We start from the raw sequence: 21386 nt of genomic DNA, 5'->3' as shown, positions 1-21386 counted from the left end.
AGATCATACAGACTGTGACTACATTTACTTTCTGCTATATTTAGCAAATAATGGGACAACATATATACATACAAATATTGGGACAACATATTATACTTACCAGTCTAAAAGGATTATAAATGTTCTCATGAACAATATTTTCGATGTAAATAATTGCCAGAATTTGCCACTGGACGTGGTAGAATTCGTCCAAATATTGTCCAGTACATATTCTGGTAATTTCACTTTATTTATTTCCGCTGCTTTGCGTAAAATTCGTTTTGCCTCCTCTGATCTGCCTTGACTCAGCAGCCATCTTGGTGACTCGGGGATGAGCCTGAATAATAATAATAATAATAATAATAATAATAATGATAATGATAATGATAATAATAATAATAAATAATAATAATAATAATAATAATAATAATAATGATAATGATAATGATAATAATAATAATAATAAATAATAATAATAATAATAATAATAATAATAATAATAATAATAATAATGACATATAGCCATAATCAGCGTCATCGTAGTAATGTTCACCTATCAACGTACGTGAAAGACCAAAATGAATAACGAGGCATTACATTTTGTTCGTACTTGCACTCTTGGATTCTTCCGAGTCCTCGTTCTTTATATCCGACAATGCTTCAACTCGTTCCAAGGTTCGAGTACGCTGTATGTTAAATACCTGCATATGCAACTATTACGACTCTATGGTCTGAAAACGAGTAATAGCAAGAGTGAGAAACAAACAAGCTTTGCAAAATTAAACAATAATTTATTTCCCTGGAACAAACAAGGTGAATATATAAAAAAAGAGAACTTACGGTATTGCGAATTAAATTTCCAATATTGCTAGAATTACAGACACAAGTCCTGAGGATTAAAGTTCTGTATAAACTCGAGTGGAAATCCAAATTAAATCTAACGCTGGAAAAGTTGTACCTGCGGTGGCCCGTATCATGGTGATGTAAAAACAGTGTTTGGTTGAATTACAATAACACAATCAAAGAATATATCCTTATTTGAAATTTCACTTTGAATCCAAGTCTCTCTTTCCAAGAATATTATTTTATATGAGCACTTTTGTATTTCCAGTAATTATATAATTTGAATAAAATAAATTCAAGCCCAAACGAAGTACTGGACACAACACTAATATAAATGATTCTGCTCAGATCTTAAAGCACTAATGGATAATTTGTAGGAAGAAAAACAAGATTATATATATAGTCCTCTACTCGACCTCAGGTCACAATTATCATTTTCAAAAAAACATGTTACCTACTAGAAAATAACCTTATAGAAGTTTCCAAATATTTTCAAAATAAAATCTTAGTTATAACCAGAATATAAAATGTGGTAAACACAATGTCCTTGACTCAAGACAGGATAATATTCCTAATAGTTAATCCATACTCATAGGAAACTATTTGCCATGTATTAGTTGTTTACAGAATTAAAAAAATCAATGATTCAGGTAAGTAGAAAATGAACTTGGTTTTGGACAAGGTCACTTCCTACATATAATTTTTTAACGCATGAAATAAAATGAAGACCTAAATAAAATTAGCAAACAAACAATGCAAATAAAATATGCATACCAACTGTTTGTGTAAGTGTTTTTGTGTGTGAACGGCGCACTAACAATTTAGTTTATTTCTTCATCCTGTCAGATAATATAACAAAGGGTATCATATTTGTTTCCTTTTTTCTTCATTTTGTCAAACGTCTTCGATACAAAAGCATCTCTAACAGGCATCTAATTTAGGTCAATTGTGGAAGTGGAAGACAAAGAGCACAATGATTTCAATCGAGTAGTTCGTCAGAATAAAGCAGGACAAAAACGAAGTCAGAATTTATGCGCACACATGACATATATAAAAATACCAGCTTTACTTAACGAGCTTACAGATCCTCAAACTGCTGTTTCTTACATTTTGATCCAAGGTAAATTAATTGATAGATCATTTTAGATCCTAGGAATATGAAGAGATGTATCATGTTAGATCCAAGGTATATGAAGTGGGGAGTCATTTTAGATCCAAAGTATATGGAGTGTGGAATTATTTTAGATCCAAGGTATATGAAGTGAGAAATCAGTTCAGATCCAAGGTAAATGGAGTGAGGAGTCATTTTAGATCCAAGGTATATAAAGTGCGGAGTCATTTTAGATCCAAGGTTTATGGAGTGAGGAATCATTTTAGATCTAAGGTATATGCAGTGATGGATCATATTAGATCCAAGGTGTTTGAAGTGTGGGATCATGTTAGATCCAAGGTATCTGAAGTGTGGGATCATGTTAGATCCAAGGTAAATGAAGTGAGGAATCATTTTAGATCCAAGATGTATCGAGTGAGAAATCATTTAAGATCCAAGGTATATGGAGTGAGGAATCATTTTAGATCCAAGGTATATGAAGCGAGGAATCAATTCAGATCCAAGGTAAATGGAGTGGGGCGTCATTTTGATCCTAGATATATGTAGTTAGGAGTCATTTTAGATCCAAGGTAAATGAAGTGTTGGATCATTTTAGATCTAAGGTATATGGAGTGAAGGGCCCCGAGTGGCCGAGTAGTCTAAAACGCTCACAATTACCAATCACTGCCGTCTTACCTCTGCCTGCGTGGATTCGAGTCTCGGGTTCGGCCAGTGTGGGTATGTGAGCAAGCTTGCCAGTAGCTTATCGTGGGTCGTTGGTACTTTCTGGGTTTTTCCCGGGTTCGTACTTGATCATTTATACTGGCCGCCATGTATAGCCTATCTTATGCTGAAAAACGGCGTTAAATCCTACAACACCAACAATATGGAACGAGGAATCAGTTTAGATAGGTATATGAAGTGATGGATTATGTTAGATCCAAGGTATATAAAGTGATGGATCAAGTTAAATCCAAGGTATATGGAGTGATGAATCATTTAAGACCCAAGGTATATGAAGTGAGGACTCATTTATAGATCCAAGGTATATGAAGTGATGGATCAAGTGAGATCCAAGGTACATGGAGTGAAGAATCATTGTTGATCCAAGGTATATGACGTGAGGAATCAGTTCAGATCCAAGGTAAATGTAGTGAGTGATGAATCATTTTAGATCCAAGGTATATGAAGTGAGGAATCAGTACAAATCCAAGGTAAATGGAGTGAGTGAGGAATCATTTTAGATCCAAGAAAGTAATGGATCATTTTTATCCAAGGTATAAATCATTTTTGATCCAAGGTATATGAAGTTAGGAATCAGTTTAGATCCAAGTTATATGAAGTGATGGATCATTTTAGATCAAAGGCATACGAAGTGAGGAATAATTTTAGATCCATGATTTATCATTTTAGATACAAAAGGTATATGGAGTGAGGAATCATTTTAGATCCAAAGTGTATGAAAAGATGAACTATTTTAGATCCATGGGTACAAGAAGATATGCATCAATTTCGACCCGAGGTACGAGAAGAGATGAATCAGTTTAGGTCCAATTTACAAAAATATAAAAATAATTATAGATCAAAGGTGTATGAAGATATCAATAATTACAGATCCAAGGTATATGAAGATATCAAGAATTTACAGATCCAAGGTATATGAAAAAATTGATCATTTGTTTAATTCAAAGTATATGAAATCATGAATCAATTTAGATGAATTATTTTAAATCCACGGTATAGGAAGAAAAGAATGATTTGATTACAAATGTGAAAAATGGAAACGTTATTGGACAACATTATTGACAAACATTTATTACGGAGTTACTGTTAAAGCGAAGGATGGTGATTTACTGTTCAAGTGAAGGATGGTGATGTTAAAAGTACAATAACACATTTTGCTTGGGTAAGACTTTGATGGTTGTTTAATGGTGGAAGAAGAACAAACTGCGCAGGAAAATTGCAATTAGAATCAGAAGAGTTTTGTGGTAATTCTTTTATGGGTAATAATTGGTATAATTTTTTGCATACAAGCAACCTAAATTGAAACAAAAGAAATGGCAATTTTCTTTTATCGTATTCAGCACAGCGTAATGGTGGGATTGGTACAATATAAAAGTCTAGTTGGGTTTTTTTAAATGATGAAGAGGGGAAGATAACATATAAGAAACAAACTTTTTATGTAATATGTGCACCAAAACGTTGATAAAAGTATCAAAGTATATTCTTACGAGAAAACTTAAGGCCAATTTTGCTTCAAATGGTTAAATTTTATATATCTTTCAAGGGTAAACAAGATATAAATTGCTGGCCTTACCCATTTCACTTCACAGGCGCTTATTTCTTTAGATAATTACATTTTATTATTTATCAATCCTAAATATTTTTTGTTTTGTTTGTTGTTCTTGTAATTCAGGCTCATAGAATGTATCATCGATTTTTTTCTCACCTTATAAACCTTCTTTTTCATAAACAATTTTCTTAGTAAATCTGACATTTATTTTTTAAACATTTCTTCTGCCCAATATGTAGAATACTTTTTATATTTTTTTTATTAAACATTATTATTATATTATCTTGTTTGTATTTTGGCTTCTTGTTTCTTCTTTAAAATCATAATCATAGTTTAGAATCATACAAACTATCTGCTCATTTCATGTTCCTGGCCCCTGTAGGGGTCATTTTTAATCCTTTGTTTATCTTGTATTTATCTATATTTGTGCCGGTACAGTAACGCTACTTCAGAACCAAATAAATGTTATCGAACGTTTCTGTGATAAAACTGGTATGATGGTCAATATCGATAAGAATAAAATCATTGTTTTCAGAAATGTGGAGTACAACTATCTCAGTCAAAAGAATATATGGTTTTTCAAAGAAATTCGTATTGAGTGTGTGCCTTATTACAAGTACATTGGTTTATTTTTCACCCAAAATTTGGTTTGGCTGAAAGCTAAGATACTAGCGACTCGTGCAAAGAAAGAACTTCAAGGATTTTGAATGATGAAAAACGATTTGGCTGCTTGGTGTAGAGGATCTTTTAAATTTGTTGATTCGATAAGAAAACCAATTGCTTGCTATGGGTCAGAGATTTGGGGATATAGGTTCAGTAGTGATATTGAAATTGTGCAATACAACTTTTGCAAACAGCATTTAGGTGTTCCTAAAACTACCAATAATCCAGTTGTGTTAGGGTGATCCCACTATGTACCTGTATTTTTACAATGCATGTAATACTGGTTCAAGGTTGTAAGAATGCCTTCATCTCGCTACCCACACCAAAGTTATTTAATATCGAAAGATTCTATGAAACTAACCGTATCACGTGGGCTACCAAAGTTAAAAGCATGTTATTTCGCTTTGGTTTTAGGTATGTCTGGCTAAATCATGATGTTGGAGACGAAATACAGTTTTCTTTTTCCTCGCTATTTTTGCAAAGAATTAAGGATTCGACATTCCCAAACTGGCAAAGTGATATTAACAATTCACATAAATATGTGTATTATAGCACGTATGAAACCAAATTAGAACCGAAAAAAATACCTCTCATGTGGATTATCAGATTTTCTAAGGAAACAACTTACTAAATATGGGTGCTCAGCGCATACGCTGAAAAAAAATACGCGTGGGCATAGCAGGATTGATAGAAAAATAGGTATTGTAAATTATGCAGTAAAAATAATGTTTAGTTTGGTTGAAGATGAATTCCATTTTGTTTGTGTTTGTCCAGCTTATGACCATTTAAGAAATAAATACTTATATGAAGTTTATTATCTATATCCGTCTGTAGAAAAATGTCTATCCCTCACCAGTCAAAGTAACATATTAATTACAAGAAATCTTTCTTGCTATACCAATTCCACTTTTTGTATACTCATGATGAACACCATATTTAACTTCTTTACACCATGACGTGCATTATAATTACTTGTATCATATTTTGCAATATCGGTCGGTGGTCTAAAATACTTTATAAAATATTATTATTATCATTATCATTATTATTATTATTATTATTATTGTGATCGATGTAGATTTCAGATATTTGTTTGGCTGGATGAAACATTCAATCCTGCACTTCAACTGCTCCAAACCAATACCCATCTTAAAACTTAACAGATGGCGAACACTATACTACAACTACGAGTAGTGCGCCCCGAAATGTTTCTGCACGGGTTTTACATGTATCCGACCTTCTTTCTTCACACTTTCATTCCAAACAGAGCCACTTTTTCAAACACTCATCTTATTGTCTGTGCATATTTGATATGATAAAGTTATTATTATCACACTTACGAAAACTCACCAACGTGTTAGCTGTAAAAATATAATGAAATTTTGGTATTCTTGTGAGCACAATTATCGGGACTGTCACCTCGTGTGTACCGGAAGTCGAATAAGACTTTAGATCAATATCACAAATCTTGCTCCACACACGTTTTAGGCATACCCTTAAATCCGTTTGTTTGATTACTGTGCAGTATATACTTGTATCTCACCTACATTCGAAAAAAGCAATAATTATTACTTTCATGTATATTAATTCTTTTGTTACGCGCTATAACATATTTTTGTACTGCATGATGTATGGATATGTATCATGGGCCAGTGGCCTATAGTACAAATACACACTATTATTATTATTTATTTATTTATTTATTTATTTATTTCATTTTTATTTCAATATTATTTCTTAAAAGGTTTGTAATAAAATTACTTTCTTTGGTCAACCAAAAGCTTTTCTGTAATCAAACTGAAACATCACAATCTATTTTACTGTAAAGAAGAAAAAAAAACACGTTTACTATCATCAGGAACGTTTAATTTCACGGTGGTGCACTTTTGCAATTTCCTCTTTGACTGGTTGTGCTAATGGTTTGTCAACATCGTTATAAACATTTTGCTTGACTAATGTTTCTTGTACCATTCGCCTATTTAAAAGTTCAGGGTCTGCCAACTAATTTTCCATAAGTTGACTTATTTATTTTATAGACTCACCTTTCTTAAAACTGCGTATACACTATTACATTTTATTATGGTCAGTAATGTACAATAATGAAAAATACTGTAAAATAATTTAGAAATTTAAATAAGGTGTAACATGCTATGCATGATAATACAAACAACGTGAAATATCTTTGACCGAAGAAATCCTTCCGCCGGACATAAAAATCTGATTTTTTTTCCATCAAGCAGTTAAGCTTATGAAAACTGCATCTCCAAGAAAGAAACCATTTAAGTACGATTACCTATTCAAAAATTACTTGATATCTTCCAAATTCCTTCTCAAACAAAGTTTCTTGGAACATGACTTGATATGAAGAAAAATATACATCCTAAACTCCATATTAATTAATCCTATGTGATAAACATACGTTTGATTGTTTCTCTTGGCATGCAGCATGCTGCATGTTTATGCATTACAATGTTTTATCATTCATTTGCAATCGCACCATCGTTCTCAAATTTTGTAATTTCAGAATTTGTCAGCAAAACACAACCCTAGTCTTTTCTTCTTACAGTTGATTCTATCATTTGGATATTTATAAAGCTTTTTGATTATCTCCTTTGGTAAAAATCTTGTGTTTGAATTCATCCTCATTGGAGTTCCTAGGTACGAAATCCTAGGAATTCCAGAGGTAATTCAAACGATACCATAAGAGTTATCTTTCAAAGGATTCCGACTTATGATTGGCATTACAAGCAACTGTCATACAAGAGAATGAATTAACAAGTCCTAATGTGTGCCTTTACTTAAACATAACAAGACTTCAGTTTGGATGTGGGCTCGCAGTATGTTGGATGTCATGATCTGGTTAGGTTTTCCAACGCCTTACCTATCACAAATTACAATCAGCATTATATTTAGGGGTATCAATATTTGTCTCTCTGCATCATGCGCCATTCCCGATGTGATATACCTTCTAATCTGAGTATGTTCTCCACACTCGTGTGAAGGCCTTTCTAAAATGAATTTATTTTTTTTTTTTCATTACCCGAGACATGTACGATGCCAAGGTTGAGAAGCCTCGCACTCACCGATTACAATGCCAGTATACTGAGAATCACTTATTTGTTTAGGTTGTACATTATTTTTTTTTAAAATCAGCAATCCGCTCATTATATTTGCATTCACAATTGTCATAACAAATTGGCAAAACAGGTACTTGCATAAATAACCATCAATAAATTTGATATTCATATGGTCATTCCGCTTGCTTGAATTATGAAAGGGAAATCAAACTTGACAAGTACAAAAGGAAATTTCGCAGAAACAATATTTACTTATTTAAGCAGTAAGCCACTACCATAATATATAAATACGTACCACCAGTAACTCAAATATACGATCCCCGGCACCGAAGTTGACAGTTCTATCAATTTCCAGTCCCTTAGCCAATACGCAAGCCCAGCGAGTATCAGCTGTCCAATAGATGAGGAATATCCCATCAGATTTCCTGCCCATAGTCTTTTCCTGGGACCCACTAATTCCATTCCTGTTATGGTTCAGGAAGAAAATAAATAGTTGTGTTGATATAATGCATGTAGTTTAAAGTGGTCTCAGCTCCAACTAGGTTTTATAGTGCCAGGCAAAAGTAATTAGCAAAGAAAAAGGGCAAGACTTCTCACCTAATTAATTAATGATGTCTACAGCATTAATTCGTGCATGAGAAATAACATTTATCAGTCCATAAATTTAAGTTTTTTTTCTGATTTCTTATGTAGCAATGATCTATATTATTTTGTTATACCAGATATTTATATATTGTAAATGATATTGTTTTTGAAGCTGTGTCAATTTAAATTTTTAATTATTTTTTTCTTAAAATTCGTGTGTGTGGTTTAAGCAGAACAACAAATTATTCTTCCTTGGGAGAAATAAACAAACATAATGATCTCTCGATAACAACTTGAAAAAATATTTAGAAATAGATTAAATATAACCCTGTCAAAGGAAGACCTTTGTACGGAGACCACCCCATTTTCATGAATAAAGATATAATAAACCGATATTATTCCTGCATGTCACATCCACAAAACGAAGTCCACCCAGCAATTAAGGATTACAACTGATAATTCCTGACCCGTATTTAAGATTTAAGTCGATTTTCTACCCTAATAAAAGCTGCTATAAAAGATCACCTTATTCATCATTCAACACTACGGGCTGACTCGAAAGTGGGCAAGCGTGTGTGTGCGTGACTTTGTTCCCAAGTCAGAATCTATTTTAAATGTTACGCTTCAGCTTAGATGTCTATCTGGGTATTTTGCACCATGTTAAATGCAAGATAACATGCGAAAATTTAAAATGCTAAAGATTTAACCGTTATCAAAAGCGTACTGTTTTGTGTTGGAATGTAAAAAGAAATTGCTGGAAACTGAGTGTTAAATAAAAGACTGGAAATAATTCATTTTTTGAGCGTCTTTAGTATGAATGAGGTCACATACTTAATATTTTGTTCCTCTTCAGCATATTGCCTTACCCATTACAAAACAAGACATGAACATTCCGGCATTTGCGGCTCCAACTCCAAAACGCAATATGACGTACTGAGGAAATGTTTCAGCCCAGGAGAGAGCAATCGAGAAGCCATCCAGAAGGATAAAGGATAGATACAGCGTCTTCTTTCGGCCGATCCTGTATGGATTAGGATAGAATCAAGCAAACTTGGGTAATTTCTACAAGGACACATGTAAATAACAGACACATGTTTTGAATGAACATCTGATAGTAACGGACACTTGTTTAGAATAAACATGTAATCATACCGGGCAAACACATTATGAATATCAATGGCAAAATGATCGACATAATGCAGGTTACTATATTCACAATGTTTAAGTTTTTCAGTGTTGTCCTCTTGCTTTTTTTTTCCAAACTAATACACGCTCTTTTGACACCATAAGAAAAAAAATATACAAATATTTGATCGATAATGGGACAGAAGAACATCAAACTATGCAAAACATTTTCGGGATGCCTACGCTTGTTATTGTTTTAATTGCTTACAAATGTAAATGTAATTATGGAGCACGTAATGCTAATACAGAACAACGTTTTCAGCTGATGAAATGAATTATATAGAAAGTATCGATGAAACACAAAAGATCATTTATATAGATACTAATGATTACAAGAACAGATACGTCTCCGTTTTGAAATAAGCTAAGAAATACGGTCGAAATCCGATTTCGAACACTTTGTCATGGATATGCATAGTTTTAAAAGCTAATGAAATAGTAACGTAAATAAATGGAACACTATCGATGAAATAATACGCATTGTCATCAGTGAGAATGAAATCAATCATGAGGAGTGATCTTAATCATCAACTAATACAACATGCAGAAAGAGATTTAAAGCCCGGCAGTGAGGGAAAATAAACAATGCAGAGCGAGAAGAAATAGATGATCTGACAATAGCAATATATGATCTGACAACAGAAGTAGATGATCGGACAACAGAAGTAGATGATCGGACAACAGAAGTAGATGATCGGACAAAAATGTTAAAGCAAGGGAATCAGGTGAACGAGCAAGAGATTCATACAAGTTTTATCGTGAGGTGACCGTGTGCGGAAGGAACACCTTCCGCACACGTGCTCAGAGCGTTTACAAATTGAACGAAAAGAACTTTAACAGTGATTTGCCTCTGGCACAAATCATGGTTGTTTTCCTTTCTACTATAAAAAAAGAAAACTGTATTGAATCGAAGATTACAAACCATTACATGAGTGTAAAGTTAACAATATAAGCTTAAAAGGTGAGACGTAACAGAAATAGATTTCTATGGTATGCATAGAACATATGATTTTCATGTAAATTAAATAGCCATGGTGACAGACATTGTAAGTATTCCTACCAACAAAAACAGAGACAAAAATGTCAAACTATGTCAAAAAGTTAACACTAGACAGACCTCAGCAATACCCGCATTATCAATCTAGCAGACGAAGTTAAACAAATTCATGTAGCCAATATAAATCATGTACAAATCGAGAATATTCTTGAATGCGTAAGACACTGCAAGACAACGAGTTGTATTACATTGTTATAGTGAAATAGTGTATACAACAGAGGGCGTGGTAATGAAAGAGCTGCTATACATATATACATACTACTGCTACTACTACTACTACTACTACTACACACAGAGTACATGTTGCTAGCCAATACGTTTAAGCAGAAAATGAAAAGAAACAATTGTTTGCTGTCGAGTGAATCACGGATATGTTTCATCTCGTGAGTGAAAAACGTAAGCATTTTTTACCCACTCGATGAAATAGGCCTGTTATTCACTTGTCGCAAGAAATTATCCTCTACATGTTCATCCACTCGTCCCGATTGTGTACTAACCAAGAAAACGTGTCAAACTTTGACAAATCAATAAAACCGAGAGAAAAAATGATTTATATCAACCTTCAAAAGATCATGTAAGACACAAATATATATTTATTGCAATTGCTATGTGTGTTAGCACGTATGCATATATCACATACAGCCAGAACAATATTAGGCCAGAATAAAGGTTACACGTCATTATACCTAAGCAAAGTCCAGACATAATAAATGGACGGTTGCTGTCTACATGTCATTTGATATGAAGGTGAAAGGAGATGACAACAACACTTTGATAAACAACTGGTGTAGAAAGCTTGTGAACGGCATCCCCATATTCTACTGATGCGATGATCTCTACAACTTCATTGACTAAAATACTTTCATAACAAAGGAAGATGGGAGGATTCCAGATTCAGTCACACACACATACCCCAGAATGTACAAGGACTTAATGGTTCAAAATTTAGAATGTCACGTTGCACAAAACACTGGCAGAAAAGCTATTAAAGTTTTTTGTGTAAGGAACAAAGAATAGAATATCACTTGAGATTCAAACGATTTAGAAATCATTGTCCACTCTATCTTGTTTTCGTTTTCTCAGGATTTCGAATTAAACATTATAATTCCTATTCTTCTGAAGTAATAAGAGGTGGTAACGAACTCAACTAACTTGAAACCAATTACTTCGAATCGTTGCCACAATCGGCAAATGACAAATACAGACTACATGTAAATGTTTTCTTATTTACATCACTCGGGAGAGAATCATCGACATAGCATTTAAAACAACTTTAGCCCTTATTCTTCCGAAATAGACTCGAAAAAGAGCATTTTAATACAATGCAAATAAATAGTGAAGAAAGTGATTGAGAACTTTATTTCCAGGGTTTCAATTTAGGCAACAGTTTACAGAAGCCACAAAGTATTAATATCATGATCAAGAAAGCAAACAAATATTAGCAATCTCAATGTTAACAATTTGTACACTAAATTCAAGGAGCATACACGAAAACAGATTACATGGCTGTGGTCATAAATGTGCAACAAGGTATACTCATCCAAAATCAAGAGAAAAGAAAATGTAGGTGTGCACAGAATGTTGATTGATTTTATATCTGCTGCTTATTTAAATAACCAAAAACGTTTAACACAGTTCAAGCAAATTTAAGAATTATTAAACGTACCTAAATAAGCTCATAACACGATAATTTTGTAGGATAATTAATTCTGGTAAAAGAATGTTTGCACTTAATCTGATAGTGTCTCAATACCCAAACGTTTTTTCTAACTATATCCTTATCATATGTTCAACTGTTCTGTTCAAAATAACCTATAGAAAAACGAAACTACAAAAAGATGAAAATTTGATTAATAGTAATTTTGAGGACACATTGGATATCTGGTTAGAGCTACTGGTTTATCTTTACCGAGAAACCAATACTTTGTTTACGGTTTCAAGACAGGTGATTTTCATCTGGAATTATTGTCTCTGGAGGTAATTAATAGTTTATGAAACGGTCATGCATGTGTAATGGAATCTACACTATCAGTCTCTTGGTTATCTGATACTTCAGAGATTAGGTTCTACACCTGATATATATTAGACTTGCAGCATGAACTAATCACGGAGCATGGTAATAAAGAAAACGGTCTAGTTTGTACTTCCCAATAGAGATATTCCTAAATTCTTTAATAATGGTATATAACATATTGCGTCACTCATGATGCAATGGTTATGCAGATCTCAAAGTGTTGGACGGCTAGATTGTTCCATGAGATACAAATTATTGATAAGTTTGAAGAGTTAGGTGATGAATAACAAATTGCTGTTTCTTTAAATCTCTCAAGTTTTTAATCTGATGATCTTCTTCAAATAACACTCACTAAGATTAAAAACAGTATTGTTGTCACCACAAAATTCACGTTCGCTCAACGACTGAATGAATGCTTAGGTTCTTTCGTTAAGATTTTGTTTAATATCGTTTTTTATTCATCCTACTGGTTTTTATATGTCACGTATTATAGAGGCTTGCAATTTTCTCATATGTTTTTGGTATTGGTGAATCATGTATACATATCTTCACTTTTGTTTGCTTAAGTATAAATATTTCGAATAGATTTAACTATTCTGCGTGTACTTTGGATGGACAGAGAGAAAATATATCAATATTGCTTTTTTGTATGAAATGACCGCAATAATAAACATTGTGCTTGCTACCAATGCACAACAAAATATAAATATAGTGAGTAAATTATCTGAATTTATGGCGATCATTTTGTAAATCGTACATGGTAAAATAAGCTATGGAAAAATAAGTCATTGCCAAATAGGCTGCGCAACAATGAATCAAAAATTACAAACTTGAATTCTATATATTAATGAACAAATACGATCTCTTTAGATGACAAAATATATAACAACTACTTTTTTAGTTATGTTCTGGTTAAACTTTTGAATGTAAAATTCCTTATTGTCTTGAAATGATCATTTACGCTTGGTTGTCTGGTAGCAATTGGCCGCAGAGTATTGATCGGTCCTATTAGTCGACAGTGAATCATGATTTAGACTGGCTTCCATCTTACTGATTTGCCTAGTTTAAGCCAGTCCAGTTCTTTTATTTCACAGATTCAGCTGCACAGGAGTGCAGAGTCCCTAGAGACGCAAAGCATGATGGAGACATTGTGCTGAGCACAAACATAAGGGTTATTTAATTCTTGATTATGATTATGAATTTACGGGAATATTACAAAAGTAAAAGACTATAATAGAAACAAAAAGCAGAAGCAGCGGTAACAGCAGTAAGAGTAGAAGAAAGGCAAAAGCATTTTAAGTCCTTTGGAAATGTCGATGATGACATACACACTATCAGCAAATGTTCTCTGTCTGTGCGTCTGTCTGTCTCTCATTTGCATAAGAGAAAATGTGAACTTCTTACACATCAGAGAGTATTCCAAAGACTAGTGCTCCAGTAAAGACACCTCCAAAGAATACCGACTTTGCAACAGTCTGCAGAAAAGTCCTGTCGCATACCAAGTTAACCTGTTGGACACAAATCAAATTGAAATGGCAGTAACTGCAATTGAGAAGAAAATTTATTTTCTGTAAATTATTCCTTCCTTGATAACAAATATTCTCTATTTATTCTTTTTTTAATGACAGGTTAAAAATTACGTATTGCTAAATCAATTTTAAATTCTGCTGACGACAACTATAATACTGATGATCATCGTTATTATTATTATTATTATTATTATTATTATTATTGCTGATGTTGATATATATAATTATAGTAATAGTAACTTTGGTGGTGGTGGCGGTTGTATCATAGTCATGTACAGTTTCACTTGTAATCAATAAAATACAATAATAATATCCAACATATGTAAAAATTTGCAAATATTTACTTTAAAGGATATTGATTTTTATCTGTGATCCAGTGTACACACACATCTACCAGCCCACTGTAAAACAAAACGTGAAAAAAAAAAACCTGTTCACGCAACTTGTGGATGAAAACAAAACTTGTGCTAGTTTCGTCATCTCTTAAAAGATCATATCCTCAACTGTTATCGTATGACCTCTTCAGCATATATTCGCATAATTTGTTTTAGACAATGACGTAAAACCAAAGCAAGAATGTCTCACATAGCAATCGATGATAATTTTTGTTGACAACCAACACACATTTAAATGTATACAAACGTAGTCCTTCTAAAAGGGAGCAAATAATAAACCTCTCAACCCTGATTTCAAATTATTCCAATCGATCCTCAAAGAGTACATGTATGCAATTGTAATAATGGTTTTACCGATCCGGCATTCTCACTACGTCAGAGACTAAACACATATATCTGGTAATATTGAGAACTCGGACGTAATGCGAATGTGTTACCGGTAGGTGTAAGCATTCAGATTCACTGGGTTTATAAATGTTCATCTTATTTCGAATTATCTAATGCGTCACTCGAAGACGTTTACGTGTCGAATAAATCTTGGAAAATATTGATAATTTGTGTTAGCGCGCTATTCGTTGTAACTTTAGTCTTGTAAGATTGGACCTCACATACAGTTATTTATCATCAAAGATATGGCTAATGGTATAAACTGAGTTATAAAGCATTTTCAAATGAGCAATCGAATCCGAAAAGCAAGTTATAGCAATTGATTTGCTGAATTTAAATAATGACAAGACTGAAAAATCATGAACTTCAACAACAAAAAAAAAGGAAACCAGGTCTGATCATAAACAACTGGAGTACCCCTTCATATAAGTATTTATTGCATGTACCAGTTAAGGTACGTTTGTAAATATTCATACATATTTACACGTATATAATTTTGTGAATTTCTTTTAGTGAGCATAGTTGCACGCGTAAGTAAAGAAATGTGCATTTCATACGTCATTCAGCTGAATGATACCTAAATAGCATTAATCCAAAAGTGGTCTTTACACCAAAAGTCGGGTGATCGAGAGAAATAAGTTTCAAGTAATTAATTTGACAAATATAAATTCGTATCATGGTTTCGTTGTTTTTATATATATATATATATATATATATATATATATATATATATATATATATATATATATATATATATATATATATATATATTCTTCTGTGAAGTTAGTGAACGCTGTTACGACTCTACGGTCTTAAATAATCTAACAGAAAAAGCGAAACCAACAAGTTTAGTAAAATTCAACAAACAATTTGTTTCCCTAAAAAACAAAGTGAAAATTTAAAAGGAACTTACAGTAGTGTGAGTTAAATCACAAAAAATCCTAAATGTTCTATAATAAGTCCAAACGTACAGTGTTCCGAATGAATTACAATATTGAATGATCACTGAATACAATAATACAATAATCGGAGATTGAGCAAAACTATACACACTTCAAAGTGCTGCACAGCCAATATCAAAGCCAAACCTTGCTTCCCGATTATAGAATAATTTCTTTGGTACCTGCACACTGGATGATCTACACCATTTTGTCTACTTGAATTAATACTTCACCTTACCCTACATCACTTGCAGACATTTTAAATAATCGACTGAAATTTGGATCTAAAAAAACCAGTGCACTATCAGGTATGTCCTTCAATTTATCACAAGCACACCCACCCACCCCACCCCGATATTTGAGATTTTTTTCATACAAACGGCATCATTTTATATTGATAAAGTCTATCTGGCGTTGCAAATGCCGAAATTTCATTTGCTTTTTCCGTGAGCGATATTCGCCAGAATCCTTTAGAAAGGTCAGATTTGATGACATATTTTGCATTTCCAATTTTTTCGATCTACTCTTGGAATTGGAAATGAATCCATTTTGGAGACAATGTTCACTTTTCTATAGTCAATACACATACATAATGTATTATCCGGTTTAGACACAAGAGTACGTGGCGAACTCCAGTTACTTTTACTTGGCATCATGCAATCTTTCTCCAGCAAATACTATAAAAAAATTTCAAACATTCCTGTTTGAGAGGATTTATCATGTAACGATGCTCTTTCACAGAGTAGTATCTATAATATTAACGTCATGGTATATTTATTTGTTCTTGTTGGAAAAAATGATACTCATATTCAAGTAATAAATGTTTTAAATCGTTATTTGCTTGTGGCTGTATATGTGAAAGTTTCTGGTCCAGCTTATTTAGTATTTCTGACCTCCGAAGATTGGTTAAAACAATATCACTACATTCCAGTTACATGTTATTGTTTACATCCTCACTGTGAGGGATAGGTACAACTAGACTGATTGAATTCTTAACTGGTCTATCTCTACCAAGATACTCTTTTAATATATTTTATGACAAAGTTGTTTATGTTTCCTCATCCAAGAGTGTTAATAAAATAACTGAAGTCACTTATTTTATTTTCTATTGTATAAGGGTCATACAATTGAGCCTGAAGAGAATTTTGATGAACGGGCAAGAGAACCATAACGAAGTATTTAGAAACATCACTTTTAATTTTCGCACAATAAAAATGATTCAACATCTTATCATAAGTCTTACTGACTCCCAAATGACCAGCCAAGGAAGTTTCATGGGCTAGTTTAAGAATTTTGTGTCGACATGACTCTCGAACGACAATTTGATAGGTCACTGACCACTCGTCACCAGCAAATACCTCATGTGGTCTCCATTTTCCCATAACGACCGCATTGTTCACAAAATAATAAACTGGTACTTGGATGACATCAATTTCGCTAACACCTTTCTGAAACAAACAGGACAATTCAGGATCTTGTTCCGGTTCGAAAAGAGCGATTCTTTTGTCGCCCTGATTCGAATAGAGAAAATGAATAGAAAACAGACGATCACTGTGATCAATATCTTGTGATTGGTTAATAGTATGAGCACAGGTGACCTCGTCAAAAGAACGATCAATAAATGTGTCAGCTAAAGAAATACTTTCCTGTGCAACATCATTCTCAAGATATCTTTTTGCCATAGATCTGGTAACGGCACAAGCAGGACACAAGTGAGGGAATTCGTTCTCAACCAAGGCTTGTCCGTTACAAGTGGATTAACCTCGACTTATCCCTAGCAAGGTCATTACCGGGTAAGACATTAATAACCTCTATAGGAAAAGAATTAACTGCTCCGGTTGTCATTGGTCCTGAGACTACGTCTGATGTCATATTGACAAAATGGTGAGGAACAGTAACAAAACCATACTCTACCCCCTGGTTAAGAACACTTTCACTAGAAGAAGACTTCTCAGACAAAGTCAAAGTACCTGATAATAAATACTCTGAGAAGCTCCCGTAGCCCTTTATATTTTTATAGGGACAGAATCACAAATAAGAGATATAGAACTTTTCGACATGAAAGGTTCATAATTCACCATAATAAAATCTGGGGTTTGTTTGACCCGACCGATGTATTGCTTTCAATATAAAAAGGGGACTAGATCTATTTGAGAAAAGAGAACTTGGAATAGCTCTGTCTTTATTCTGTTGCTGATTTTGATTAACCTGTTTCAATCAGAAATAGCGTGCCCTTTCTTCTTACAATAAGTGCACGTATGAAGAGATAAGGATTATTGTCAGACTTATCTTCTCTTCTCTCTGCAATTGCAACATTACCTTCTGAAGCCAAAGGTTTCTTAACTCTAATTCCATCTAGTTTTTACTGTAATTTTTTTCATTTCCATTAAAACCAGAGGCAGACTAATTAATCAAACCAAAAGCGTTATTATCCAAATTTCCCACCAAATACTGAACCAAAATAATGTGTATGTCTTGCTTTGTTAAAGATGCTTTTACTTTCAACATATTATAAAGTCTGGAAGCTTAGACAAATCATCCTTTTCTGATTAGGATTTGAAACAATGTTCACTAGATTAAATGTCATTGTGAAATCTTGCTGGTTCCTCTAAAGAATTTTAACTGTTTGAAATTTAAATCTATACCAGGGACAATGAATATTCCCAGACAATGCTAATTGAAATCTTGAAAGACAATTTTTAATATTTTAAGTAAATTCAGATCCCGGTCAAGCTTCCTACTTCTATTACGACCATATGTTCTTAACATATGCAACATAAATAAGCAAACGACTCAAATTTTATAAAGTTCAACAAACAATGTATTTATCTCGAATACAATGTGAAAATCTGAAAGGAACTTCCAGTATTGTGAATCAGATCCCAAATAATTCTTAAAGTTATATCACAAGAATAAAAGTCAAGAGTCTTCCGAATAAATTCCACTATTGAATGTGCTGGTGTACCAACATACCAACAACCTTGATGTATAACAATTATATAATCCCGAATATATTTGAATGAATTCACAACAATCCCCCACCCCCGAAAAACGTTTCAGTGCAAATGGTCAACGTGCACTTTGTACTTCAAATGAATAATTATTTTAAAAAAATGATTCCCCTCAAACTATATCTGTACACAACAGCAATCTTGTTTACGTCATCCTTGTATAAACAAACTAAGAACAGTAAAATGACCAGAATGTGGTTCACAAGTTCTAAGTCTGTAAATAAGGCTAGGCTTTGCACTTTGAGTGAACAATTTATTTATACATAAACATGACAAAATATGAGAACAGTCAGGTAGACCAAACTTATAACCTCATTTATGGGCGACAGTCAAGTACGCAAGACAAATAAAATATGCACATCAAATGATACAGTAAACAAAACTAAATCCTAGGGGACACATATAGCCTTGACAATGTGATGGCACTCTACAGTTTCGTATTTTGCATAGGTTAGATTATAAAGAGAAAGAATTTCTCTGGTTTTCCTCACTGTTTATACTAGCAATTTAAAAAAGACTTTGTATATCTAAGGTATTGTTCAAAGAACCTTAAGTTTCCTTTATTTTAGTGTATGATTGATGGGTGTAATTTGGGTTATAGCTTGACCTTACTTCAGATGTGCACCTGTTTAAAAAAAACTGCTAGATCTACTTGGTCATTTCACTTCTGGACTTCAGAGGTAAATTATATTTTAAAAAAGAGCCGATAACTTTTTTTATACGTTTTATATATTTGGTAATTAATTCAGTGCACCTTCATAAGCTGGTATTGTCTAGTCTGACAAAATTCATTTTCCCTATTTTAATAACTGCTAAAGATAGTGTACTTGAGACTAATTCAGGCTGATTTTGTTGTATCACACGGGAGCAGTCATTTTAGTTAGCTGTTTGCTTAGATCATGTACAATTTCCACAAGTACAATATTCAAAGAAATTTCAGCCACAGAACATGAAAGCAACATAGAGGTATACCAACCTTCTCTCCATTGTACATATTGCAAATTTAAACAACTTCATCTTACATCCGCCACTCTCTCAGAAGTTCATAATATGTGTAGAGCGCCCCTAACAGAAGAAGAAAAATTTAGTCCAGAACAAGGAAAGGACAAATTTCCACGTGCTTGTCAAATAGAGGCCACATCTCAGCCATGTATCGAACTTAATCTAGCATTATATTTACATCAAATCCGTTACGATCAATGAGGTTGTTTCTAATGTTATGGAGAATTAACGAAATTCGTGATTTAAAGGCAAAGCGTCAAATACTTCATTCGCATGCACAAAATATATTACTGAATGTATCTGGTCGCATCTTGTTGCCCTTCTTTTGTTCAGGTATGCAAATTATATATTTTTAGGTAGAATCATGTCTTGCATCGGTCACAAACGATCAGACATATCACCTTAAACAAAAATTCGTAACATGAACGACAGTGTTGAAAACGATGATGATTGTCATCGTTACCATCATTATTTGTCAGTGTATCTGTTCTTTTAAGAAGATATTTCGTCATTAAATTCAGTGTTACAACTGCAGACACACACATTCACCCATTATCAGAAGTCACAGGCTAAAAACTTAGATACCCATCTTAACCTTAAAACCTTATTGTAATCATTATAAACTCTAGCCCTTCTTTTGTCGCGCGCACGCGCGCGCACACACACACACACACACACACACACTAATATGGTGCAGAGGTACGAATATAAGGGCAATAATCTACCGTAAATAGGAGAATAGTGTACGTTTTATCTTTTTCCTTGTGAGTAGAATGGAAGGCACATTTTCATTTACTTTAACCTGTGATTTCTATGCCAATTTCTATTTTTATTTCTATTCACTCGAGAGATCATAAAGGTTAACCCAAGTCTTTTCTTCCTTATATGCCCTCGTCCGTACTTCAAAATTTTATTTCCGTTTAAATAACGTCTCAACAACAATACAAAAAGTAGATTCTTCGATTGGAACACGGTAGGGAATGGGACTTAATATAGAAAAGACCTAAGTCGATTTCGATTGGGACTTTTTAGCGCCAAAGCTTTGAAAAGCTATGACATTTGTTCTCTTACGTAAAGTCCCAATTAAGATCTTACTTCATAATTTTAAAATCATTTCTAGGATTTAACCCTCGTTAACTCCTCATTAGTAACACCAAAGTCAGACTTGATTTTTTTATCTGTATCTGTCGTCTATATTTTTAATGAGTTATGATTTATGTTAGACTGAAAAGTCCTTTCATCGTAAATTGAGTTTTTGTTTTTAGTTATGTCTCCTTGGCCAGGAGGTAGGTTTGGGTGGGCGGATTTTTTCAGGTTTCCTATTTCTTTTTATTT

At 33.2% G+C, this 21386-nt stretch overlaps 1 protein-coding gene across 1 annotated transcript in view; it reads right to left on the bottom strand.

Annotated features, from left to right (window-relative positions):
- LOC149797271 (organic cation transporter protein-like) overlaps positions 1-21386 on the bottom strand; it is a 45480-nt gene that overhangs the window by 17825 nt on the left and 6269 nt on the right. Inside the window, exons 3-6 of the mRNA XM_089961982.1 lie at positions 14191-14294; positions 9397-9551; positions 8241-8409; positions 101-316 (exon numbers count right to left, since the gene is read on the bottom strand). Coding sequence (XP_089818108.1) covers positions 101-316; positions 8241-8409; positions 9397-9551; positions 14191-14294 — 644 coding nt within the window. The remainder of the gene's footprint in view (positions 1-100; positions 317-8240; positions 8410-9396; positions 9552-14190; positions 14295-21386) is intronic.

This window comes from Sinohyriopsis cumingii, chromosome 6, assembly GCF_028554795.1.
Source record: "Sinohyriopsis cumingii isolate HCF-2022 chromosome 6, ASM2855479v2, whole genome shotgun sequence".
NCBI lineage: Eukaryota > Metazoa > Mollusca > Bivalvia > Unionida > Unionidae > Sinohyriopsis > Sinohyriopsis cumingii.
This window is presented reverse-complemented; position numbering and strand designations above follow the sequence as displayed.